Genomic DNA, 20,005 nt, shown 5'->3' with positions numbered 1-20,005 from the left:
GTCTGTGTCACAATCCCAAAAAACAAATGTAACAAATGTAGAAAAATGAGAAGATATTGCAAGTATTTAGACACAAACGCAGAGATATTAGGTCTGAAGAGCCTTGTTATAACCTGTAAAACCATTTGTATTTTCAGACATCGCTGTTTTGAGTCTTATTCTCACCAGCCATCTCTTGAGTGTGATGGGGTTGATGCTAAAGTCTTTGACCAAGCCAAGATTATGGTACATGTGTTCCAGACAGCTCAGCATCTGGAAGAACAATAGTAGATGTTGTGGCTTTTTTTTTTGAGGGAGCTCTTTCAACCCATACTGTGTAGTGTTATATATGCCGACATACAATTTAAGATGGACACATAAAGGAAGCTTCTGGTTTTGATCACAGCCTATTACTGGCTCTGAACATGTCCAAACCACCTCAATCTGGCCTTTCTGACTTTATCTCCAAAACTTTTAACATGAGCTGTACTCATTCCTGATCCTATCCATCTTGTCCCTCACTAAGAAAACCATCTTAAGCTCTGCTACCTCCAGCTCTGCTTCCTGTCTTTTCTTCAGTGCCACTGTCTCTAAGCCGAACAACATCTCTGGTCTCACCACCGTCTTAAACATCTTTCCATTCATTCTTGCTGATACTGTTTTTTCACAAAACACACCTGACATTTCTCCACCTGTTCCAACCTGCCTGCACTCGCCTCTTCACCTCTTTTCCACACTCACCGTTGCTCTGAACCGTTGACCCTAAGTACTTAAAGTCCTGCAGCTTCTTCACCTCTGCTCCCTGTAACCTCACCGTTCCACCTTGGTCCCTCTCATTGACACATGTATTCTGTCTTGCTGCGGCTAAGCTTCATTCCTCTGTTTTCCAGAGCAAACCTCCACATCTCTAGATTTTCCTCCATCTGCTCCCTGCTCTCACTATAAATCATAATGTCATCTGCAAACATCATAGTCCATGGAGATTCCTGTCTAACCTCATCTGTCAGCTTGTCCATCACCACAGCAAACAAGAAGGGGCTCAGAGCTGATCCTTGATGCAGACCCACCTCCACCTTGAACTCCTCTGTCACACCTACAGCAAACCTCACCACTGTCTTACAGCTCTCATACATGTCCTGCACCACTCTAACATACTTCTCTGCCGCTCCAGACGTCCTCATACAATACCACAGCTCCTCTCTCTGCACCCTGTCATACACTTTTTCTAAATGTACGAAGACACAATGCAACTCCCTCTGACCCTCTCTGTACTTCTCCATCAGCATCCTCAAAGCAAATACTGCATCTGTTGTACTCACAAATGTTCACCTCTGCCCTTAGCCGAGCTTCCACTACTCTTTCCCACAACTTCATTGTGTGGCTCATCAGCTTTATTCCTCTGTAGTTGCCACAGCCCTACACACTTTTTCCTAAACATCAGCACCAGTACACTTCTCCACTCCTCAGGCATCCTCTCACTGTCCAAAATCTCGTTAAATAAACAAGTCAGAAACTACTTCCTGCTCCACATCAGTCACCTCTTCTTCAACTCTTCAAAGTTGTCCTTCTATCTTCCCACTTCTCACTCCTGGCACCTGTCAATACATTTCCATCCATATATTTAATCAGCCTAACTTGTTGCACATCCTTCCCATCTCTATCTCTCTCACCACCCTGTACAAAACCACCTCTCCCCCCTTACTGTCCAACCTAGCATTCAAGTCCTCATATGCTCTTTGTTTGGCCTTTGCCACCTCTACCTTCACCCTATACTGCATCTCCCTTTCTCCTGTCTATTTTCTTCAGTTCTCTTCATCCCACTACTTCTTAGCTAACCTATTTCTCTGTATACACTCCTGAACTTCCTCCTTCCACCACCAAGTCTCCTTGTCCACTTTCCTCTTTCCCAATGACACACTAAGTACCATCCTGCCTCTTCTGGAAGAAAGTGTTCACTACAGCCATTTCCATTCTCTTTGCAAAGTCTACCACCATCTGTCCTTCTGTGTTCCTGTCCTGAAGACCAAACCAGCCCATCACATTCTCATCACCTCTGTTCCTTTGACCAACAAGTCCTTTACGATCTGGACCAATCACCACTGAAAGTAGGGAATCACAGTAGTCTAACCTAGAAGTAACATGGACTAGTTTTTAGGCATCACTTTGAGACAGGATGTTCCTTATTTTGGCAATGTTCCGTAGGTGGAAGAAGGCTGTTCTAGAGATTTGTTTTATATCTGAGGTAAAGGACAAATCCTGGTAAAAAAAATAACTCCAAGGTTCCTTGCAGTAGTATATCCACCTTACTTCTCTTCAACTCTCTTTGCCTGCAAACACACTTTCCTCCTCTCCTTCTTTGGCCAACAGTAGCCTAATTTCCACTGGCACTGTGTAGGTCAGCAGCACTGGTAGGGGTCTTTTTTAACCGGGGACACGACCGATCCAGAATAGACGTCAGCTTTGTTGTGAAAGTCATGATCACATTTTTTAATTTGGCATGTGTTTGTAGATGCCCTGACAAAATCCTCTGAATTTATTTAGACTTGGGACTACCAAAAGAGGACACTGGCTTGTGCCCCCTTGTGGTGGCATTATTTAGGAAAATTAAAGAAGATTATTCATATTTAAAACAAAGTTGGGAATGCAATGATTTGCAAACCTCATCAACCCATATTTTATTCAGAATAGATAAATATTTTACCATTTCATTGAAAATATTGTCTTATTTCTAATGTGATGGCAGCAACACACAGGAAAAAAACTAGGGACAAATATAGGTCTTAATACAAACACAGGAAACTAAACATGAACCAGGGCTATAGAAACTAAGAATCTCAATAGGAGAACCAAACATGAAACCAACAAGGATGGGACTAATAAACCAAGGAGTGAACTTATAAGAACTGAACAAAAGATTCCCGGGAAATTACAAGCATGGAAAAAACTAAACATCATCAGGGCAAACACACACAAGGAAACAAATAAGATCCATAAACAGAAGGCGAGCACAAAGAAAACGACTAAGATACACAATGAAAATTAAATCAAACCTCAGACCAACACAAACAGGTAACGGAGTCCAAATAACCAGAGTCAGAAGTCCAGACAACACGAGACAGGCAAACCAGAAGGTAGGGTGTTGCATGGAGTGGCAAAGACAAAACAAAAACGATGATCTGACGGGGAACAGAGAATGAGAGCACAGAGTGAGAGCAGCAAAGGAGAGAGAAGGTGAAAAAATCAGTGGGGGAAAGTGACTTATTTAGGCTTCTATGAGGCATTTTGTATTAGTTTCATTTTCAATATTTTCAATGAAATGGTATAATATCTCAGTTTTAACATCTGATATGTTCTTTATTAAAATATGGGTTGATAAAATTCTGTTTTTCACATTGTCCCAACTGTTTTTACATTCAGTATTTTCCTACTAGTTTTGATTACATCTATCCATTGATTGTCTTATGTGGGACTGCTGGAGGCAAAACCAGCTGTCATTGGGCAAATGGCAGGATACACCCTGGACAAGTCTCCCATCTATCTGAGGGCCAACAAATGGACATAAACAGACAGACAACCATCGACAGTCACATTTATACCTAGGGGTGGTCATTATCTTGTTTGCTCACCAGCCACTGTGTGTGGCTAGTGATTTTCCAAAATGACTAGCCTCTCAGCATAAAGGGCAGAAACGCTGACCTTGGAACCTTCTCTGTCTTTGAATACCATGCCGCAATTATGACTTTTCAAACTCAATTTCTAGTGTGAAGCCTTTCTAATGTGAAACCACACTTGATAATTTCTTCCTGGTTGATGCAGGAGGGTGCTGTCAAAACTAGTCTTCCACCTGCACCCTTGACCACATTCAAACCTCCATTTTTAAAAACAGGTTTTATTTATGTTTGACCAGGTTTTTATTTATTGTCAACTAACTTTGTGTTTTTCCCACAGAAAAAAACTGTTTGGAAAAAAGGGAGCCCCGATCAATCCACACCCACTAGCTATAAACCAATCTAGCAGAAGCTAGCAGGTTTTCTAATTACAACCAGCAATTTAGAAATGTTTCAGTCTGGTTTCCACACTCAACAAAGTGAAGAGTCAGCTTCAGAGTCAGTAGTTAATGATATCAGGACAAATCTAGGCAAACTCTCAGTTTGGGTTGTACTAGACTTAACTGCAGCTTTAAATAGACTGAAGGATCATATTGGGCTGTCTGGAATTGATTTTAACTGGTTTTCATCGTATTTTTCTGGCAGATTTTTTGTTGAAACTAGTTAAAACATATCCAAAACCTCTGAAATAACTAGGATTACTAGTTTTTAATTTACTTTTTAATTTGTACGTGTTACCTCTAAATGACATCATTTGGAGAAATGGCATCTCTAACCATAGATAATAATGACACAGCTTTATGTACCAACGCCTCCTAAACAAATTGGGGCCATTGATGTCATTTTAAAATATCTTTTAGACATTAGTGCCTGGATGTCAGATAACTTCTTGCAGCTAAACTAAGATAAAACTAAGATTTTAGTTATTGGTGGTTCAAAGGTTCAGAGCGAGAAATTGCCCACAACATTTAATTCTCTTGGACTAACCTTAAGCCAATATGGCAGAATCCTTGGTGAATCCTTGGCGATTTGATAACCAAATCTGCAGTTTATTACCTCAAACATATTGCTAAAGTATGGCCATTTTGTTGCCTATGGCTTGCTCCAGGGGGAATTGTTGGGTTCTCTTTATACATCTTTATAATCTTGACTTTATTGTGTAAAGTGCCCTGAGATGACTTTGTTGTGAATTGGCGCTATATAAATAAAGTTGAATTGAATTGAAAAAATTATTGTTGACCACTGAAGAACTGAATGAGGATATAAAAGAGTTTTATATTGGCTGTATTCACCATCATTGCCTTTTAAAATCCAGGCACTTTCAGTTCACTGGAGCTGCTTTAGTCTGTGTCTATCTCCAGCTTTTGTTCCATCAGTCCAGAGCAGGTCATGTCAGGCCACTGACAAACATTAAACTTTCTTTCTACCAAGACTAAGGCTTTTGACTGAAATGAGCAAATTATTAATAGCACACTCATGGTTTGATAATTAGCTTTAATACTAAACAATTTTAGAGGGTAGTTTTTAATTAGGCTATAAGTCTCACCTCATTGGGTTCCCACTGCCAGGCATCGAATGTAGGCCATCTAAGAGCTTCTATTGTCTCCTTAGATAGGTGATACTGTGCAGACACAAACAAAATCGATGGGTAAAAAGGAGACAGGGGACACAGTGAGAGAGGAATTGTGGGTAAGATGAGTTCAGTAAACTTAGCAGTATTTCCTCATTGGTCTGTCACAGTCAGATATCAGAGGAGGGTTTTTCGAATTACACCTACTGTTCAGGCATAAAATTAATGTCATCCCCAATATTTTACTGTTTAAATTTAACTGTTGTGTCCCCCCACAGACATTCACTATTTAAAAGGGTTAAATTGTGTCAAGTTATTCAAAGTGTAAAAGAAAAATCATAGGGGTCACTGTGTTCACGAAACACAACTTGTTCCTGAGTGAAGACACATAGGTGTGGTTCTCTGTGTTTCTGAGTAGAGTTCATTATCTCAGTGACCTACTGTACTCGACTGATTTCTGGGAATAGGCCTAGCCTAACATCTATAAATCTTTCCTATTGCATTTTCACAACTTTCATATCTCCACTGTTTGCAGAAAACCAAACAGTCAATCAAAATTAGTTTGATTTTTGACTAAACAAATATGTGGAAAGAATTAGTTTTATCTGTTTCCTGGAAGCACAGTGAAGGTTATGACATTTCTGAGTACACCTGACATCAGTGACTCTTTTGGAGTGAACAGTGTGTGGTAGAGACTTTCTAGGAAAGACTTACCTTGTTATAGGAGGGCACGTCTCTTCGAGGAATCAGCTTCTTATTATCTTCCAGGAAGTTACTAAAAAAAAAAATGTAAAATTGACACTAAGAAGGAAAAACATGTTGTGCTATTTGCTGCATGTCTAATACTATGACTGCGAGTGACACTGATTAAGGCTTTATTGGTTATTTACACTGTTGAATAATTAGTCTCTATTTTGCCAAAATTTCAAAACTGTCTTTCCATCACAAGTTCCCAAAGTCACATCAGTCTAAAAAGAGCAGGGAAGATTGGCTATTACATTGAAGAAAATTGCAGTTGTTGCGGATGTTACCTGTTGTTTCTGGACGCCACCTCCTCACGAAGCTTCTTAATGTCGCTGCAACATTTCTCAATTTCCACCACCTTTATGCCCTCCACTGCAGGCAAACACAGTCATTTATTAAAATGGTTAATATTTGACACTAACTTCTTGATAAGATTTATTGCTACAAATGTTCGGAGTATCTGTTAATTTACAATATATCGGCAAATAGTTTTAAGAAAAAATAAATACATAACAATAAAAAGTTAGATCACAATTTTGGAAGAGAATTTGGTTTTTTAAGTCTGCACCCTAACTTTCACGGTACTGTTATTTTCTGCAATTATTCATTTAGCAGATTTTCGATCCAAAGCAACTTACAACTAGTAAGCAGGAAAACCCGGAGCTTCAATGACTTGCCCAGGGACACATTGACTCATAGCCAGGAGGACCAGGAGTCAAACCACTGATTCTGTGGTTGGTGGATGACTACTCTACAAAGTAGCTACAGCTGCCCTGTTTACTGAATACATGGGGATTTAAAAGCTGGATTTTACTCAGTTTAGTAAAGTAATATTTGATATCATATTAAACTTAAATAGTTAAGTTCAGATTTGTCTGGATCCATTCTGCAGTGATATCCCTCTTCAACAATACATTTCTATGTAAATGTTCTGCACTTATATAGCGCTTTTCTAACTATTGGCACTCAAAGCACTTTACACTGCTTCTCATTCACCCATTCACACACACAATCACACACACATTCATACACCGATGGGGGAGCTGCTATGCAGCTGGCCAACACTCACCGGGAGCAACTAAGTTGGGGTTCAGTGTCTTGCTCAAGGACACTTCGACATGTGACCGGAGGAGCCGGGGATTGAACCAACAACTGTGAGATTGGTGGACAACCGCTCTACCTTCCTGCGCCACAGTCGCCCTATGTGCAATGGTGGAGATGGGGCCTACAGTCTCCTTCCTGCCGAAAAGACTAGTGAGATTGAGAGGAGCAGGTGGCTGGAGAATTTCTAAGCATTGGAGAGAGTTCGGGGATGATTCTGTTCACTGGTCTTATAGTGATATTAGCAAAGATCACCCACTGAAGCTAAAGTCTATCAACATTTCTAGTGGCAGTCATCTGTCATCTGAGTGCATCTGTGTTGATCATCTCAGCCTAACTGCAGCTGCTAGCAAAACTCTGGACACACATCTTCACCTGATTGTCCACCTGTGTCTGCCTCTTTCATTATTCCACCTCTCAGAAATTAAAATGAACACTTCCGTTCCCACCAGAATAGGTGACCATGGCAACCAAAGTGATGGGAGGATTGAGAGCTGTGTGGGCACCACACTGTTGCAATAGCAAGCAGGTATCCAGGCAGTTTGAATGCTGATGCCAAGTGGTTGTGCATCAGACCGGAAACTACAGTAGAGTCCTGCTTGTCAGGGGCAGTGGGTACTTAAAGAAATCTATTTCAGCATTAGAGGAAAGAAATTTGACTAGACTAGAAGTGAGGAATGATGCACTCTGACCTGCATAAAACCAAAGGGAGAAAACAGTTTATGCTGTAAGCTTAACATCTGTCCTGCAGAGTTGTTCTCAAATGAGAATTTCTGAATGTATCCTGGATCTGAATTTAAGTTCAGGAAATACGCCTTCTAATAAAACATTTTAAATTCATTGCACCTTTAATTTAAACAGTTTTATTTTTAAAACTGATCAAACCATGCACTGCTTAATGGGAATTTCTTGCTGTGGACAAAAGTCCCATCTATAAGAGAGACACCATTCTGACTGGCTATTAAGCTTAGCCAATCGATGTAGAGCCCAGGGTATGAACAATGCCAGTACAATCTGTAACTTTTTGTTGAACATATTCTCAATTAAAAGTAGTTTTAAACCATCTGTGAAGAGCGAGATTGGTTTGGTAAAATCATAAGCTTTCTCTTTATCTCACATATGCAGAGACATGCATGGATGCTAAATTACATTTATGTCAAGGGTTGTCTTTCTGGTGTGTTCCTGTGCCTTTTGACCGTGTTTACATGGACTTAGGTAACCACGTAACCATGAGCTTTCTCTGGAAAGCAGATTTTTTAAGTGTCATGTATTGGGGAGAGCTGGTTTCCAAAATCGGTGGAGGGGTTTAGAGAAACCCAACCTGAATTCCCCAGTTAGCCGATTACACTGCCATGTTTACATAACCACGTTTCTAATCAGCTTTCTCCAACTACATATGTGCGTAACCAAAGGCTGCAGACAGTAAGTTCCATGCCCCTGAAGGAAAGAATGAATGAAAGTCGAGATCGTTAACGAGTTAACAGGGTAAAACTTTTGTGGTAAGCGTATTGCGTCACTTCCTGTTTCTGCACACTCTTGGGTTTCTACCGAAGGACTGTTTACTGATCAATTGCAGCTCTTATTTTATTTAAGTTATTTCTCTACACAAGAATTACTACTTGTGGGCGACTGTGGCGCTGGAAGGTAGAGCGGTTGTCCACCAATCTCACAGTTGTTGGTTCAATCTCCCTCTGTCTCTCCTCTCACTTGCTCAGTTTTTCCACTGCCTGTAAGAGTTTCGCAGCTGTGGAGGGGAGGCTATGCAGCTGGGAGGCTACCCACCATGGAAAATTGCGGGCCGAACTAATATAGCTCCTGTTAGCAGTCGCCCTGCAGTTCCCGAACAGCCGGCAAGCCAGTCCGGCTGGGTGACGGTTCGTAAGAGATCTAATGCTAAACAGAAGCCCGAGGACCATCACCAGTCAGTTCACATTTCTTATCAATTTTCCCCACTCAGCCACCCACCAACTCTGGTAATTCAGCTCTGTAATCAGAAACATGAAGTTAGAGACTCCAGCGGCCATAGTCAAATGTCTTCCTGGGGACAAAGTGGGCAACATTGAATGATATTTGAAACTCCTGGCTAAAGGTAAACGTAGATATAGTAAGATTATTATTCACACAGGAGTTAATGAAACCCGATTACACAAATCCGAGGTCACTAAAATGAACGTTGAATCTGTGTGGAAATTTGCCAAGACAATGTCGGACTCTGTAGTTTTCTCTGGACCCCTGCCAAATCTGACCAGTGACGACATGTACAGCCGCATGTCGACAATCAACCGCTGGGTGTCTAGGTGGTGTCCAGCAAACGATGTGGGCTACATAAATAATTAACATTTTGGGGGAAAACCTGGGCTGAATAGGGGAGATTAAGGACAATCCAGAGTTGAGCCCAGGATGCAGAGATCCAGTCCTACACTCCTCTCTGCAGTATCCTTACAACCGTCAGCCCCCCACAACTCCCACATACCTATAGAGGCTGTGTCTGTTCCCTGAACAAATAAATTACATAAATTACAAAAACGACCATAAGAGGAGTCAATCATGATAATCTAATAAAAGTTAAGACTGATCCTCTTACAGAACAAAACCCCAAAACTATTAAATGTGGATTATTAAATATCAGATCTCTCTCTTCTTAATCTCTTCGATCATCAATTTGATTTATTTTGTCTCACTGAAACTTATATGTTATATATGAATATGTCAGTTTAAATGAGTAAACCCCCCCAAGTCATATTAATTATCATGTTCCTAGAAGCACAGGCCGAGGTGGAGGAGTAGCAGCAATGTTCCATTCTAGCTTATCAATAAACCCTAGACCTAAACATAGTTATAACTCATTTGAGCCTTACTCTGAGCCTTTCGCACCCAAATTGGACATTGCTGGTTCTGCTGGAGGTTTCTTCCGTTAAAGGGAGTTTTTCCTCTCCACTGTTGCCTATGACTTGCTCCGGGGGGAATTGTTGGGTTCTCTCTATACATCTTTATAATCTTGACTTTATTCTTTAAAGTGCCCTGAGATGACTTTGTTGTGAATTGGTTCTATATAAATAAAGTTGAATTTATTTGAATTAAAAATGCTGCCTCATTTTTAAAACAAAGTCACCGTAAGGTCATCTACACAAAGTGCTTTGTAGAAGTCTAAATAAGTCACCTTCCCTGGTGGATTTTTAACATTCAGTCTGTTGTGGATCAGCTGCATGTGTCTTTCCTTTTCTCCCCCTGCGCTGTCACTCTGCTGCGACATGAACACACACACGCAACAGAGCAGTGATTTCCATGTGCGTCAGGCTTCTAAAATAAATCAGAGGTATAGGAGAAATCAGGTTACTCTTCTGCTGCATGTAGGTTGAGTAAATGCATGTTAACACTGTTCCCCGATTACCCAAGAAAGCTGGTTTCTCTGAGTACCCAGGTTACTAAAGTCCATGTAAACACAGTTGTAAACCACATGGACATCTAAATGGACTAGCCAGGCAAAAGGGGACGTAAGCCATGCAGCAGTTTGGCCTTTGTCTTGTGTTTTGATGTCACCCTGTGTGTCACAGCCTAAGTAGCGCCCCTGATACTTGCTCTGCCATTTTTATACTCCTAATATCCCCTAAATAAATCAGTCTTTAGTCACTCCTCACTTTGGGTTTTGACCTTTATTGTTAGAACGAAAAGATCTTACCTCTCGTTCAGATTTTTAAAACTGTTTCATTTTTACAAGTTTCTAATTTCTATTCAATTAAAACTTCAATTCTCCCGTCCATTTAGTGTTTAAGTGGAACTATAGAGGTCATACAGCATTTTATTGAAATCTGTTGTAAACCTAACCCACAACTATTTACCAGTTCACTGCTTTCAAAGAAAGCCGCCTGCATTGAAGCTGCTGAAAACAAATGAACTCAGGCCACGTTGTCATGGTGACTGAATGAATCAGAAAGAATGAATAGGCTTCTATTCCCAAACTGCAGCTACATTAAGTGAGAAAACTCGTGTAGTCAGAGACCTAAGCTTTATGATGCACCTGAAACATGGCAGTGTTAGATGGCAAGCTAGAATTAATTCTTGGCTAATGAGGCTTTAGGAGATGCATGATGCATTAAAGGACAGCAAAGATATATTGTAGGAATATTTGAGATGTTATGTCACATCCCATCCTTCATCAGGCTCAAGTGTTTTTTCACATCATCGTATTGGTAAATGGTCTGCACTTATAAAGCACTTTTCTACCTATTGGCAATCAAAGCACTTTACACTCACAATCACAAACACAAACACACTCATACACTGATGGGGGAGCTGCTATGCAGCTGGCCAACGCTCACCGGGAGCAACTAAGTTGGGGTTCAGTGTCTTGCTCAAGGACACTTCGACATGTGACAGGAGGAGCCAGGGATTGAACCAACAACTGTGAGATTGGTGGACAACCGCTCTACCTTCCTGAGCCACAGTCGCCCCTGTTAAATGAAATGAACAGCAGCTATCAGATATTTAATGTCCATGTCCTGATACATATGTATGTACGACAAAGTACATTAATGATCATTGTTCTTTAGGTTAGAAAATCTAGAAGGGTAAAGTGACAACAGTCATCTAATGTTACACATGGTATGTTCTTACAGTATGTTATGACAGAAGTGAGCCTATTTCAGCGAATTGAACTAAATCAGTGAAGTTGAGCTATTGATCACTTCTTAAGAACATATCAGCAGTTTCTTCATGTCCGTACCAGTGACATGACTTTTGTCCCCACCTAAGTCTGTGATTGTCAGGTTGTCCATTTGCATCTCAAAAATATGTGTCCACACAGACTGTCTGCAGTCTGTCCTTACGAGGTATGAAGACATTTATTTGGACATCTGTGACACTGTTAATAAGAAGAACTTACACATGCGGTCTTGGTCTTACTGATTCTACTGTCCAGAGTGGCTATTTTGTTTTGGAGTGAACACATCTTGTATTTGTTCTTGGATGCATCCACAACCCCAGTATCTAAAAAGCATGTGTGCATCCATATTGAACATAGTGAACATAGGTACAAAGCCATCTGAGGGCAAACCGCTAAAATGACATGTCTTAAGTCACTAAAAGAGACAACACAACGTGCATATGACAAAGATACTTACTTCATTTCACTCGGTCCTTGCACAAAGCAAGGACTATAATTTCATTTTCTATATTTACATTTCTTGAAAACGCATGTTTTACTTGCTTTGTAAGAACTACATGAACGGGTGCATAATATCAACTTTAATGTATTACATAAACAGTTGTGTTGAAATTTCTTAGTAATGCCTTTGTGGTTGTGTTGCAAAAACTCCTTACATGTTAATTCATTCAGAAATGTATATTTATCATTTTGATTTTTTTAAATAGTGAGGTGTCGGGTATTTTATTTTAAAATTTAGCCAAAACACAAACAGTCATTCCTGGTATGCTAACCACAAATAGTTTTTTGTGTGATGTTCCAGAATATGTACATATTCAAAATTTATTTCATATCAGTATTGTGACATTAGAATATGAATAGTGTGATGGAGAAATGTACAGATTTCCTGTGGTTGTGGGAACATTAAGAACACCACATATTCTTTTACAAAGATAAACTACAGTCTGTCTTAGCAGTGCAACATCAGAATTTTGATAGAAATGTATCTTAACTTATATGCACACAGTTTATTTTCCTTTTTTGAAAAGGAAAAACCACATTTAGCCTGAGGTGGCTTTTTTTAAAGACAGTAAAGCATTTTGCACACGGCTTCAGACTGTGCAGACCATTTACCATTTACCATCTACCAACTTCTCTTTCCAAATCAGAGAATTCAGGAGGATCCGACAGTTACGATCTCTCCCAGTTGGTCGTATGAAGTGCAGAATGGTCAACTTCCGAAAGCGGTATAAAACGCCCGTCACCAGCAGTTATTAATCAATTTCATACCTAATAACATTAATTAATATACTTTTTTGAAATTGTGTCGATTTTAACAAAAAAGGCAATGCAATGCAACAATGCACGTGTATACTGAAAATCCTGTCTGATTCAGGCACTTAAACACACTGCAAAGACTAACTAGCATGTCCTGTACATTCTGCATCTGTATAAATGAAAGGGGAAGCAGAATTTCTAGATATGTGGTTATATATCTGTGGTTAACTGTAAAGAAAGCAGCATTGACTTAATTTTCACACCTCTGTCACTCACCACAGAGTTTCTATTACTCCTATCTGAGAATACGTTTGATAAGAAGTTGTAAATGTCACTAGAGGCATTTTCAGCCCTCAGAGAAATGCAAAAGAGCATACAAAACCTAATTTGTTCTTTTTTTTTTTTTGTCCTTTCGGCTTATCCCGTTATTTCAGGGTCGCCACAGTGGATCATTGTCCGCATGTTGAATTGGCAGAGTAACAGTTACAAAAAGCCACTGCTAAAACACACTGACTGAAAAAACACTGACTTGAAGTACAACTTACATCTTCAGCTTGACCTTTATCTTTAACTGTAGTCTCCCTACTATGAGGATGTAATGATTGCCTAAACTATTACTGATTAAATGTTCCTGTAGGTAATTACTATACAGTAACAGTTAGCCTGTAAGAACAGAGCCTGCATTATAAAATAACACAGATGGACGGCATAGCAAACCTGCCTATCACAACGCATTTATTGACCACATTTTATAGCTCACTTTTATCTAAGGGAACTTGACACGTCTAGTCCAAGTGCCAAGATGCCATCAGACAAGCAGGTGAAAATTAAGTAAACAGCGGTAGCATGGTAAGTAGGAAGGCATCTTCAAAGGAACAAATGTTCACTTAACCTCTGCAGTTCAACATATCACAATGTCATATTATATTTCACCTTCATTAGTTTCTCTCCATCGGCCTCCTATAAGACCTAATAGTACCACATCATCATCATCAGAGTGTATGTACCACAGACCTATAAGGTAGCTGTAATTAAACCTCTACTTTAAAAACCCTGTCTTGACACAGATGTTTAGGCCAATTACAGACCAATATCTCCCCTTTATCTCTAAAACTCCTTGAAAAAGTAGTTGAAAAGCAACTATGCGACCACCTGTACATGAATAATTAGTATGAAGACTTTCAGTCAGAACCCCAACTCACAAAAAGTTGGCACGATGTGTAAAAAACAGAATGCAATGATTTGCAAACGTCATCAACCCATAATTTATTCACAATAGAACATAAACAACATTTCAGATGTTGAAACTGAAATATTTTCATGGAAAATATTAGCTCATTTTGAATTTGATGGCAGCAACACATCTTAAAAAAGTTGGTACAGGGGCAACAAAAGGCTGGAAAAGTAATTGCTGCAAATAAAAACCTAATGGAGAAGCAAATGACAACTAATTAGGTTAACTGACAACAGGTCATGAACATGACTGGGTTTAAAAGGAGCATTTCAGAGGGGCAGAGCCTCTTGAATGATTGGCAGAGGTTCACTAATCTGCAACGAATTGGCTCAGAAATTGTGGAACATCTTCCTCACTGTAAAGGAATAATTCCACCATCTACAGTATAAAATATGATTAAAAGATTCAGAAAATCAGGAGGAATCTCTCTGTGCAAGAGACAAGATCCAAACTTGATGCATGTGATCTTTGTTCCCTCAGGCAGCACTGCATCAAAAACAGGCTCATTTTTCTACTGGACATCCCTGCAGTTACAGAAATCACTGTCTGTCAACACAGTTCATCACACAATCCACTGTATCACGTAAAGAAGAAGCCATATGTGAACATGATCCAGAAATGCTACCGTGTTCTCTCGCCTTATCCTGCTGACTAAAGACAATAGGGACCATGCAGCTTGCTATCAGTGGTCAGTTCAGAAGCCTACATCTCTGATGGTATGGAGGTGCATTATTGCTTAAGGTGTGGGCAGCTTACACATCTGCAAAGGCACCATCAATGCTGAAAAGCACTTTCTGGGAAGGCAAGACATTGGTAAACAACACATTGCACCCATCACAACATGGCTTTGCAGGAGAAGAGTCTGGGTGCTGAACTGTGGCCTGCCTGCAGATCAGACCATTCACCAATAGAAAACATTTGGCACATCATACAATGGAAAATCTGGCAACAAAGACCCAGGACTGTTGAGCAGCTAGAATGCTGCAAACAACATTTCTCCAACTCCAACAACTGCTCTCCTCACTTCCCAGACATTTACAGACAGAAGGGGGGATGTTACACAATGATAAACATCACCCTGTTTGGTACCAATTTATTTTCCAGCCTTTTGTTGCCCCTGTTCTAACTGTTTTCAGATGTGTGGCTGCCAAATGGAGTTTAATAAATTTTCAAATAAGGCTGTAACATAACAAAATGTGGAAAAAGTTAAAGGTTGGAAATACTGTCTGGATGCACTGGATCCACTTTTACACATCATTTTTACTTTTTTTGGATTGGGGTTGTATATTTATACCCTAAACTAAAGCCATACAAAGTAAGTTGGAAATTGGTGAAGTCGCCTTTTAAGGCAGGCATTTATCTCTATGCTGATACACTAATCAGCCAGACAGCGCTTAAATAATGACATTTTCTCAGAGGTTTTCCTAATAACTTACAGTGGACATTTTCTTTTATGGAAACAATATGCAATAACTTAACAAAATGCCAAAGTGCAGCTCTTGATGACAATTTCAAGACATTCATTCATGTAATTGGATCTGTTTGTCTTCTCTAAGTCTGAGTTTAGCCAACCACACAGATCATGGATGTGGTTCCGTTGGTTTGTCCAAACTTAAATTTCGCAGCATTATTTGGTTGGATCCCCATGACATCTCACGGAGACATTCAACAAAGGAACCAAAAAGTCACTTTGACTTCTACTGAATGTTTGCACACAGTTATAGATCGGGGAGGACAATCACTCTCAGCTTAAGCACATACTAGATTATTTACACAACATATCACCATGCAAAACTAAGTAAGTCTCTGATTAGATTTAAAATTGGTTCAGTTTGAATAGTCAGTCAGTTTTTTTGAAAAATAAGGAAAACAAAAATGACTCATGTCAATGTAAAAATAGATTTCTACAAAGTAAAATAAATAAATTAAACATATACTTTAAAATGTAACAGAGGGAAGGGCATAAATATGAAGCATCTTTAAAGTGATTTACGTAAATCACAGGTGGAAAAAACTGGTTTTAGAAGTCACAGAGATGATGATCCTTTGCGGCTCCTCTGCCTTTTCTCTCTACCTCCAAAATTGTTGCTGTGGGACCTAAGCAAAGTGAACATCTGCTTTTTGTCATTTAAAGCAATGACTAAAGTGACTGACAAACTGGAGAAAGATAAACATATTCATTCACTGAAAAAAACTGATCTGTGCCTCAGCGTTGAAAACCTAAATTATACATTATTAGAGATTATGGGAATGACCATAAAAACCAAAGAATATGAGGCTAATTCATACAAGTAATTTACTTCAGGTAGCTCCAAAGGACATGTAGGAAACAAATGCAGACAGCTACAGACACCCTCTCTACTTTTAAGTCTAGGCTTAAAAACTTCCTCTTTAATAAAGCTTATACTTAGTTATAGTTATGCTGCTATAGGCTTAAACTGCTGGGGGACCCACCCCCCAATGCACTGAGCTCCTTTCCTCCTCTTGACCCTCTCTCCTCTCCTCTCACCCCACAATTGTCACCACTGTATGACATTAGTTGTGTGTTTTCTTCCGTAGTTGTCTTTGTCCTTCTCTGTCCCCCTCTCTCTGTCCCTTTCTGCAGGTGTCCCCCGGCTTTGAAGCTGTGTGTCTTCCAGCGTGCAGCTACTGGTCCTACCAACCTGCCCGATGTTTTGTTGTTGCTTTTTGTTGCTATTTTCTTTTCTCTCTTCACTTCCACTAACCCCAACCGGTCGAGGCGTCCACCCTGAGCCTGGTTCTGCTGGAGGTTTCTTCCGTTAAAGGGAGTTTTTCCTCCCCACTGTATCCTACGGCTTGTTCCAAGGGGAATTGTTGGGTTCTCTTTATACATCTATATAATCTTGACTTTAGCCTGTAAAGTGCCCTGAGATGACTTTGTTGTGAATTGGCGCTATATAAATAAAGTTGAATTTAATCAAATTGAATTACAAAGACACAAACCCACACAAAGAAGGCAAACCCAGGTCCTATGTGTGTGGCACGGAAAGGCCTGGCATAGAAATGCCAGGCCTTTCCCTAGATGTGTACTGGAGAGTGGGCAGAGGAGTATCAATTGAGCTTGTTTGAAGCAAGTAGCCCAAGTGAGGGTGGTGCTCACACCATTGTCAAAATGAGGCTCTACTCATACTTAATCAAGAAATGGTAAATGAGAAAGTTTTTCATAAATCCTAAGGCCATAAACTTTGTACTACTGTCCCTCAATACATTCTATTATTATTTTTAAAAGAAGCAGAGTCAATCTGGAATAAATCAAAAAGTGTCAGTTATTTCAAATGACCCTCAAGCACTAATCCAAAATCTTTTCAAAAGAAAAACCCGTTAATCTCAGTCCACTCAATCCACTGTCACAACAATGTTTGTTACAGTAAAGAACAAACCCAAACCATTCATTCACAACCGTGTCAAATGGTGTGTTTAGTTGTTCTATTGTCACCAATTCAGTACAGTGAACAGCAATGACATACTGTACTTATAGTCAGCATCTTTGAAATATAATTCTTTATTTCAGCCATTTTTTCAACTTCCTGAGTGACAGCATAACAGGAATATCATACTTCACAGGGTTCTACCTTGGACATTGCAAAATAAATATATACAGGCACTATTTTGTTAGTGATGATAACTCATATCAAAAGCTCTTTTAGAAATATTCTAAAGAGATGCCAAAGCATCGTGGCAACCAGGAGATGATAATTCTTTCTTATTCAGAAAACTACTACTGTATATGAACTATTCTTTGAAGTGTGCCTCTTAGTTTAAATCAAAGCAGTTGATGATGCTGATGTGTAAATATGAAAGTGGAGTAGTAGGAAAACACTTACGTTCTACTCTTTTCTCCAACATGGCAATACGGTTGGTGACCTCGGTCTTTAGCTCACTGATCTTGAAGGCCCTGGAGACAGAGAACACAAGTAAGAGAGATACTAAGAGGGAGAAATGAGTAAAGAAAGTGATCAGCATCTGAGAAACACATTTTCTTGTGTAGAGATGTTACTGCTTCAGGTGGATATTTACAGCACAGCTAATGGTGAAATGTATTATTTATTATATTAATGGCTTTGTATGAGACTATGTGGTTTTAAACCTTGCAATATTTAAATGCATGCTATGCTATAAATGCTATGCATCCCTGTACTGTTTATACAAACTACAAAGCTTAGACTCAAAGTTAGCATAAATTACCAATAACTTTCTAAATCAAGTACAAGTTTTAGGCAATTTATAGAAAGAATCTGTCATAGGTTCAAGGATTTCCCATGTCTATCTCAAACTCTCTCCTTTTACTGCTGTTCAGACAAGAAATGCACTTGGCAGGTCATCAGATAAGTAATCTTTTCATATATCTGATAGGACCACTGATATGTGTCTATTCATACACGAACACTGTAGTCTCTGCCTGCAATGCATGTGACACAATAAGCAGCAACACAGCAGCTAATGTCCTGTTGAGTGAATGCCTGTCTTGTGTAGGACCAAGCACAGTAGTACTCGATGTATATAATGTGTGATCACCGACAAAAAAAATTGAAGAATTTGTGGAAAGAATGTAAACAAAACCAAGACACAAATATGAATCAAGTGATCAGGGGAGAGAGAAACACCACAAGTAACATTTAGTACCCAAGTAAGCATTCACATGGAAGGTGCTGGTAATCTTGGTGACAATAACAATCCTGTAACCCTTAAGGTAAAGGGTGGAGGCAGTTTGCCAGCATTTGGGGTTAGGACATACATGTAAAAAAGGTTGCAGATTTTCTCCTGACATCAACAACAAGACGCAACCTGAATCAAGGTAAACGGTATATGATGGACTAAATAAATGATTTACAGTTATTCACATTGTAAACAGAGAAAATATGCACATGTAGGTGCCCTGTCTAAAGCAGAAGCTACAGCAAAACATGTTAATATTGAGTTAAGTGAAGGTCTGTGAAGCAGCCATCTGCTTACCTTGAAAACTGCTCTGCTACCTGCGTCAGTACATTCTGAAAGAGTTCCTCTTTATCTGAGGAAAAGCAAGTTAGAGGTGTGTTACTGTGCATATGTATGTACACATACTCGCACAGACTTGCAAACACACAAAAAATGAATACACAAAGATTATGAAAAGTAATCACAGAGACTCACATGGTCAAAGCAACAGATAGCTGAGCCAGAAAAATGAGAAGAGACAAGGTAAACAACAAAACCCCCCTCACTGTGTTCTCACCATTGGTGACCAACTCTCTCTTGAATTGAGTAGGAACCAGCTGACAGATGGATGTATCAACAAACTACTTCTGATTCCACTTCCCACACACTGGAAGGAGGAATTACAAGCTATGGGCAAAGTTCAGTACTGTGGGCCAATAAACTAACAGGTACGAGAAATTGTAAAAAAAAAAAAAAAGAAATAAATGAATAAATAAATATATAAAATAAGAGAGACAGAGACAGACAGATACTATCGCTCTGTCCTGTAGTATAGTTAAAAATGTTATTGTTTTAAATGGTAAATGTTCTGCACTTATATAGCACTTTTCTACCTATTGGCACTCAAAGAGCTTTACTCTGCTTCTTATTCACCCATTCACACTCACAATAACACACACACACTCACACACCAATGGGGGAGCTGCTATGCAGCTTGCCAACACTCACCAGGAGCAACTCAGTTAAACCATGACCTGACATCAACAAAAATATCCTTTTGCTGAGGGTTCTAATGGGGGCACCTGTGATGTCTGGCAACAGAGGTTTCTAGAAAAGATTCCAACAAGAAGTAACTGCAGCTTGAGCGTAGTTTTAGTTGTCGGTGGGTTCAATTCAAAACCATTTCCTTATGT

The 20,005-nt window shown here is 39.5% G+C and overlaps 1 protein-coding gene across 5 annotated transcripts in view; it reads right to left on the bottom strand.

Annotated features, from left to right (window-relative positions):
- Window positions 1-19,494, bottom strand: part of pde9aa (phosphodiesterase 9aa) — a 28,566-nt gene extending 9,072 nt beyond the window's left edge. For 3 of the 5 annotated variants that reach the window (XM_067515570.1, XM_067515569.1, XM_067515567.1), the window contains exons 1-8: window positions 19,390-19,494; window positions 19,131-19,185; window positions 18,002-18,072; window positions 6,189-6,273; window positions 5,872-5,932; window positions 5,134-5,208; window positions 3,030-3,155; window positions 166-252 (exon numbers count right to left, since the gene is read on the bottom strand). In XM_067515570.1, the coding sequence (XP_067371671.1) occupies window positions 166-252; window positions 3,030-3,155; window positions 5,134-5,208; window positions 5,872-5,932; window positions 6,189-6,273; window positions 18,002-18,023 (456 nt within the window). In that variant the 5' untranslated portion in view covers window positions 18,024-18,072; window positions 19,131-19,185; window positions 19,390-19,494. Of the gene's footprint in view, window positions 1-165; window positions 253-3,029; window positions 3,156-5,133; window positions 5,209-5,871; window positions 5,933-6,188; window positions 6,274-18,001; window positions 18,073-19,130; window positions 19,186-19,307 lie in introns of all 5 variants that reach the window. The other 2 variants (XM_067515568.1, XM_067515571.1) reach the window with 2 other exon arrangements.
- Window positions 19,495-20,005: the final 511 nt, after the last annotated feature.

This window comes from Channa argus, chromosome 9 (genome assembly GCF_033026475.1).
Source record: "Channa argus isolate prfri chromosome 9, Channa argus male v1.0, whole genome shotgun sequence".
NCBI classification, from domain to species: domain Eukaryota; kingdom Metazoa; phylum Chordata; class Actinopteri; order Anabantiformes; family Channidae; genus Channa; species Channa argus.
Note: the sequence above shows the minus strand (reverse complement) of the source record. Positions and strands in the feature narration are given on the sequence as shown.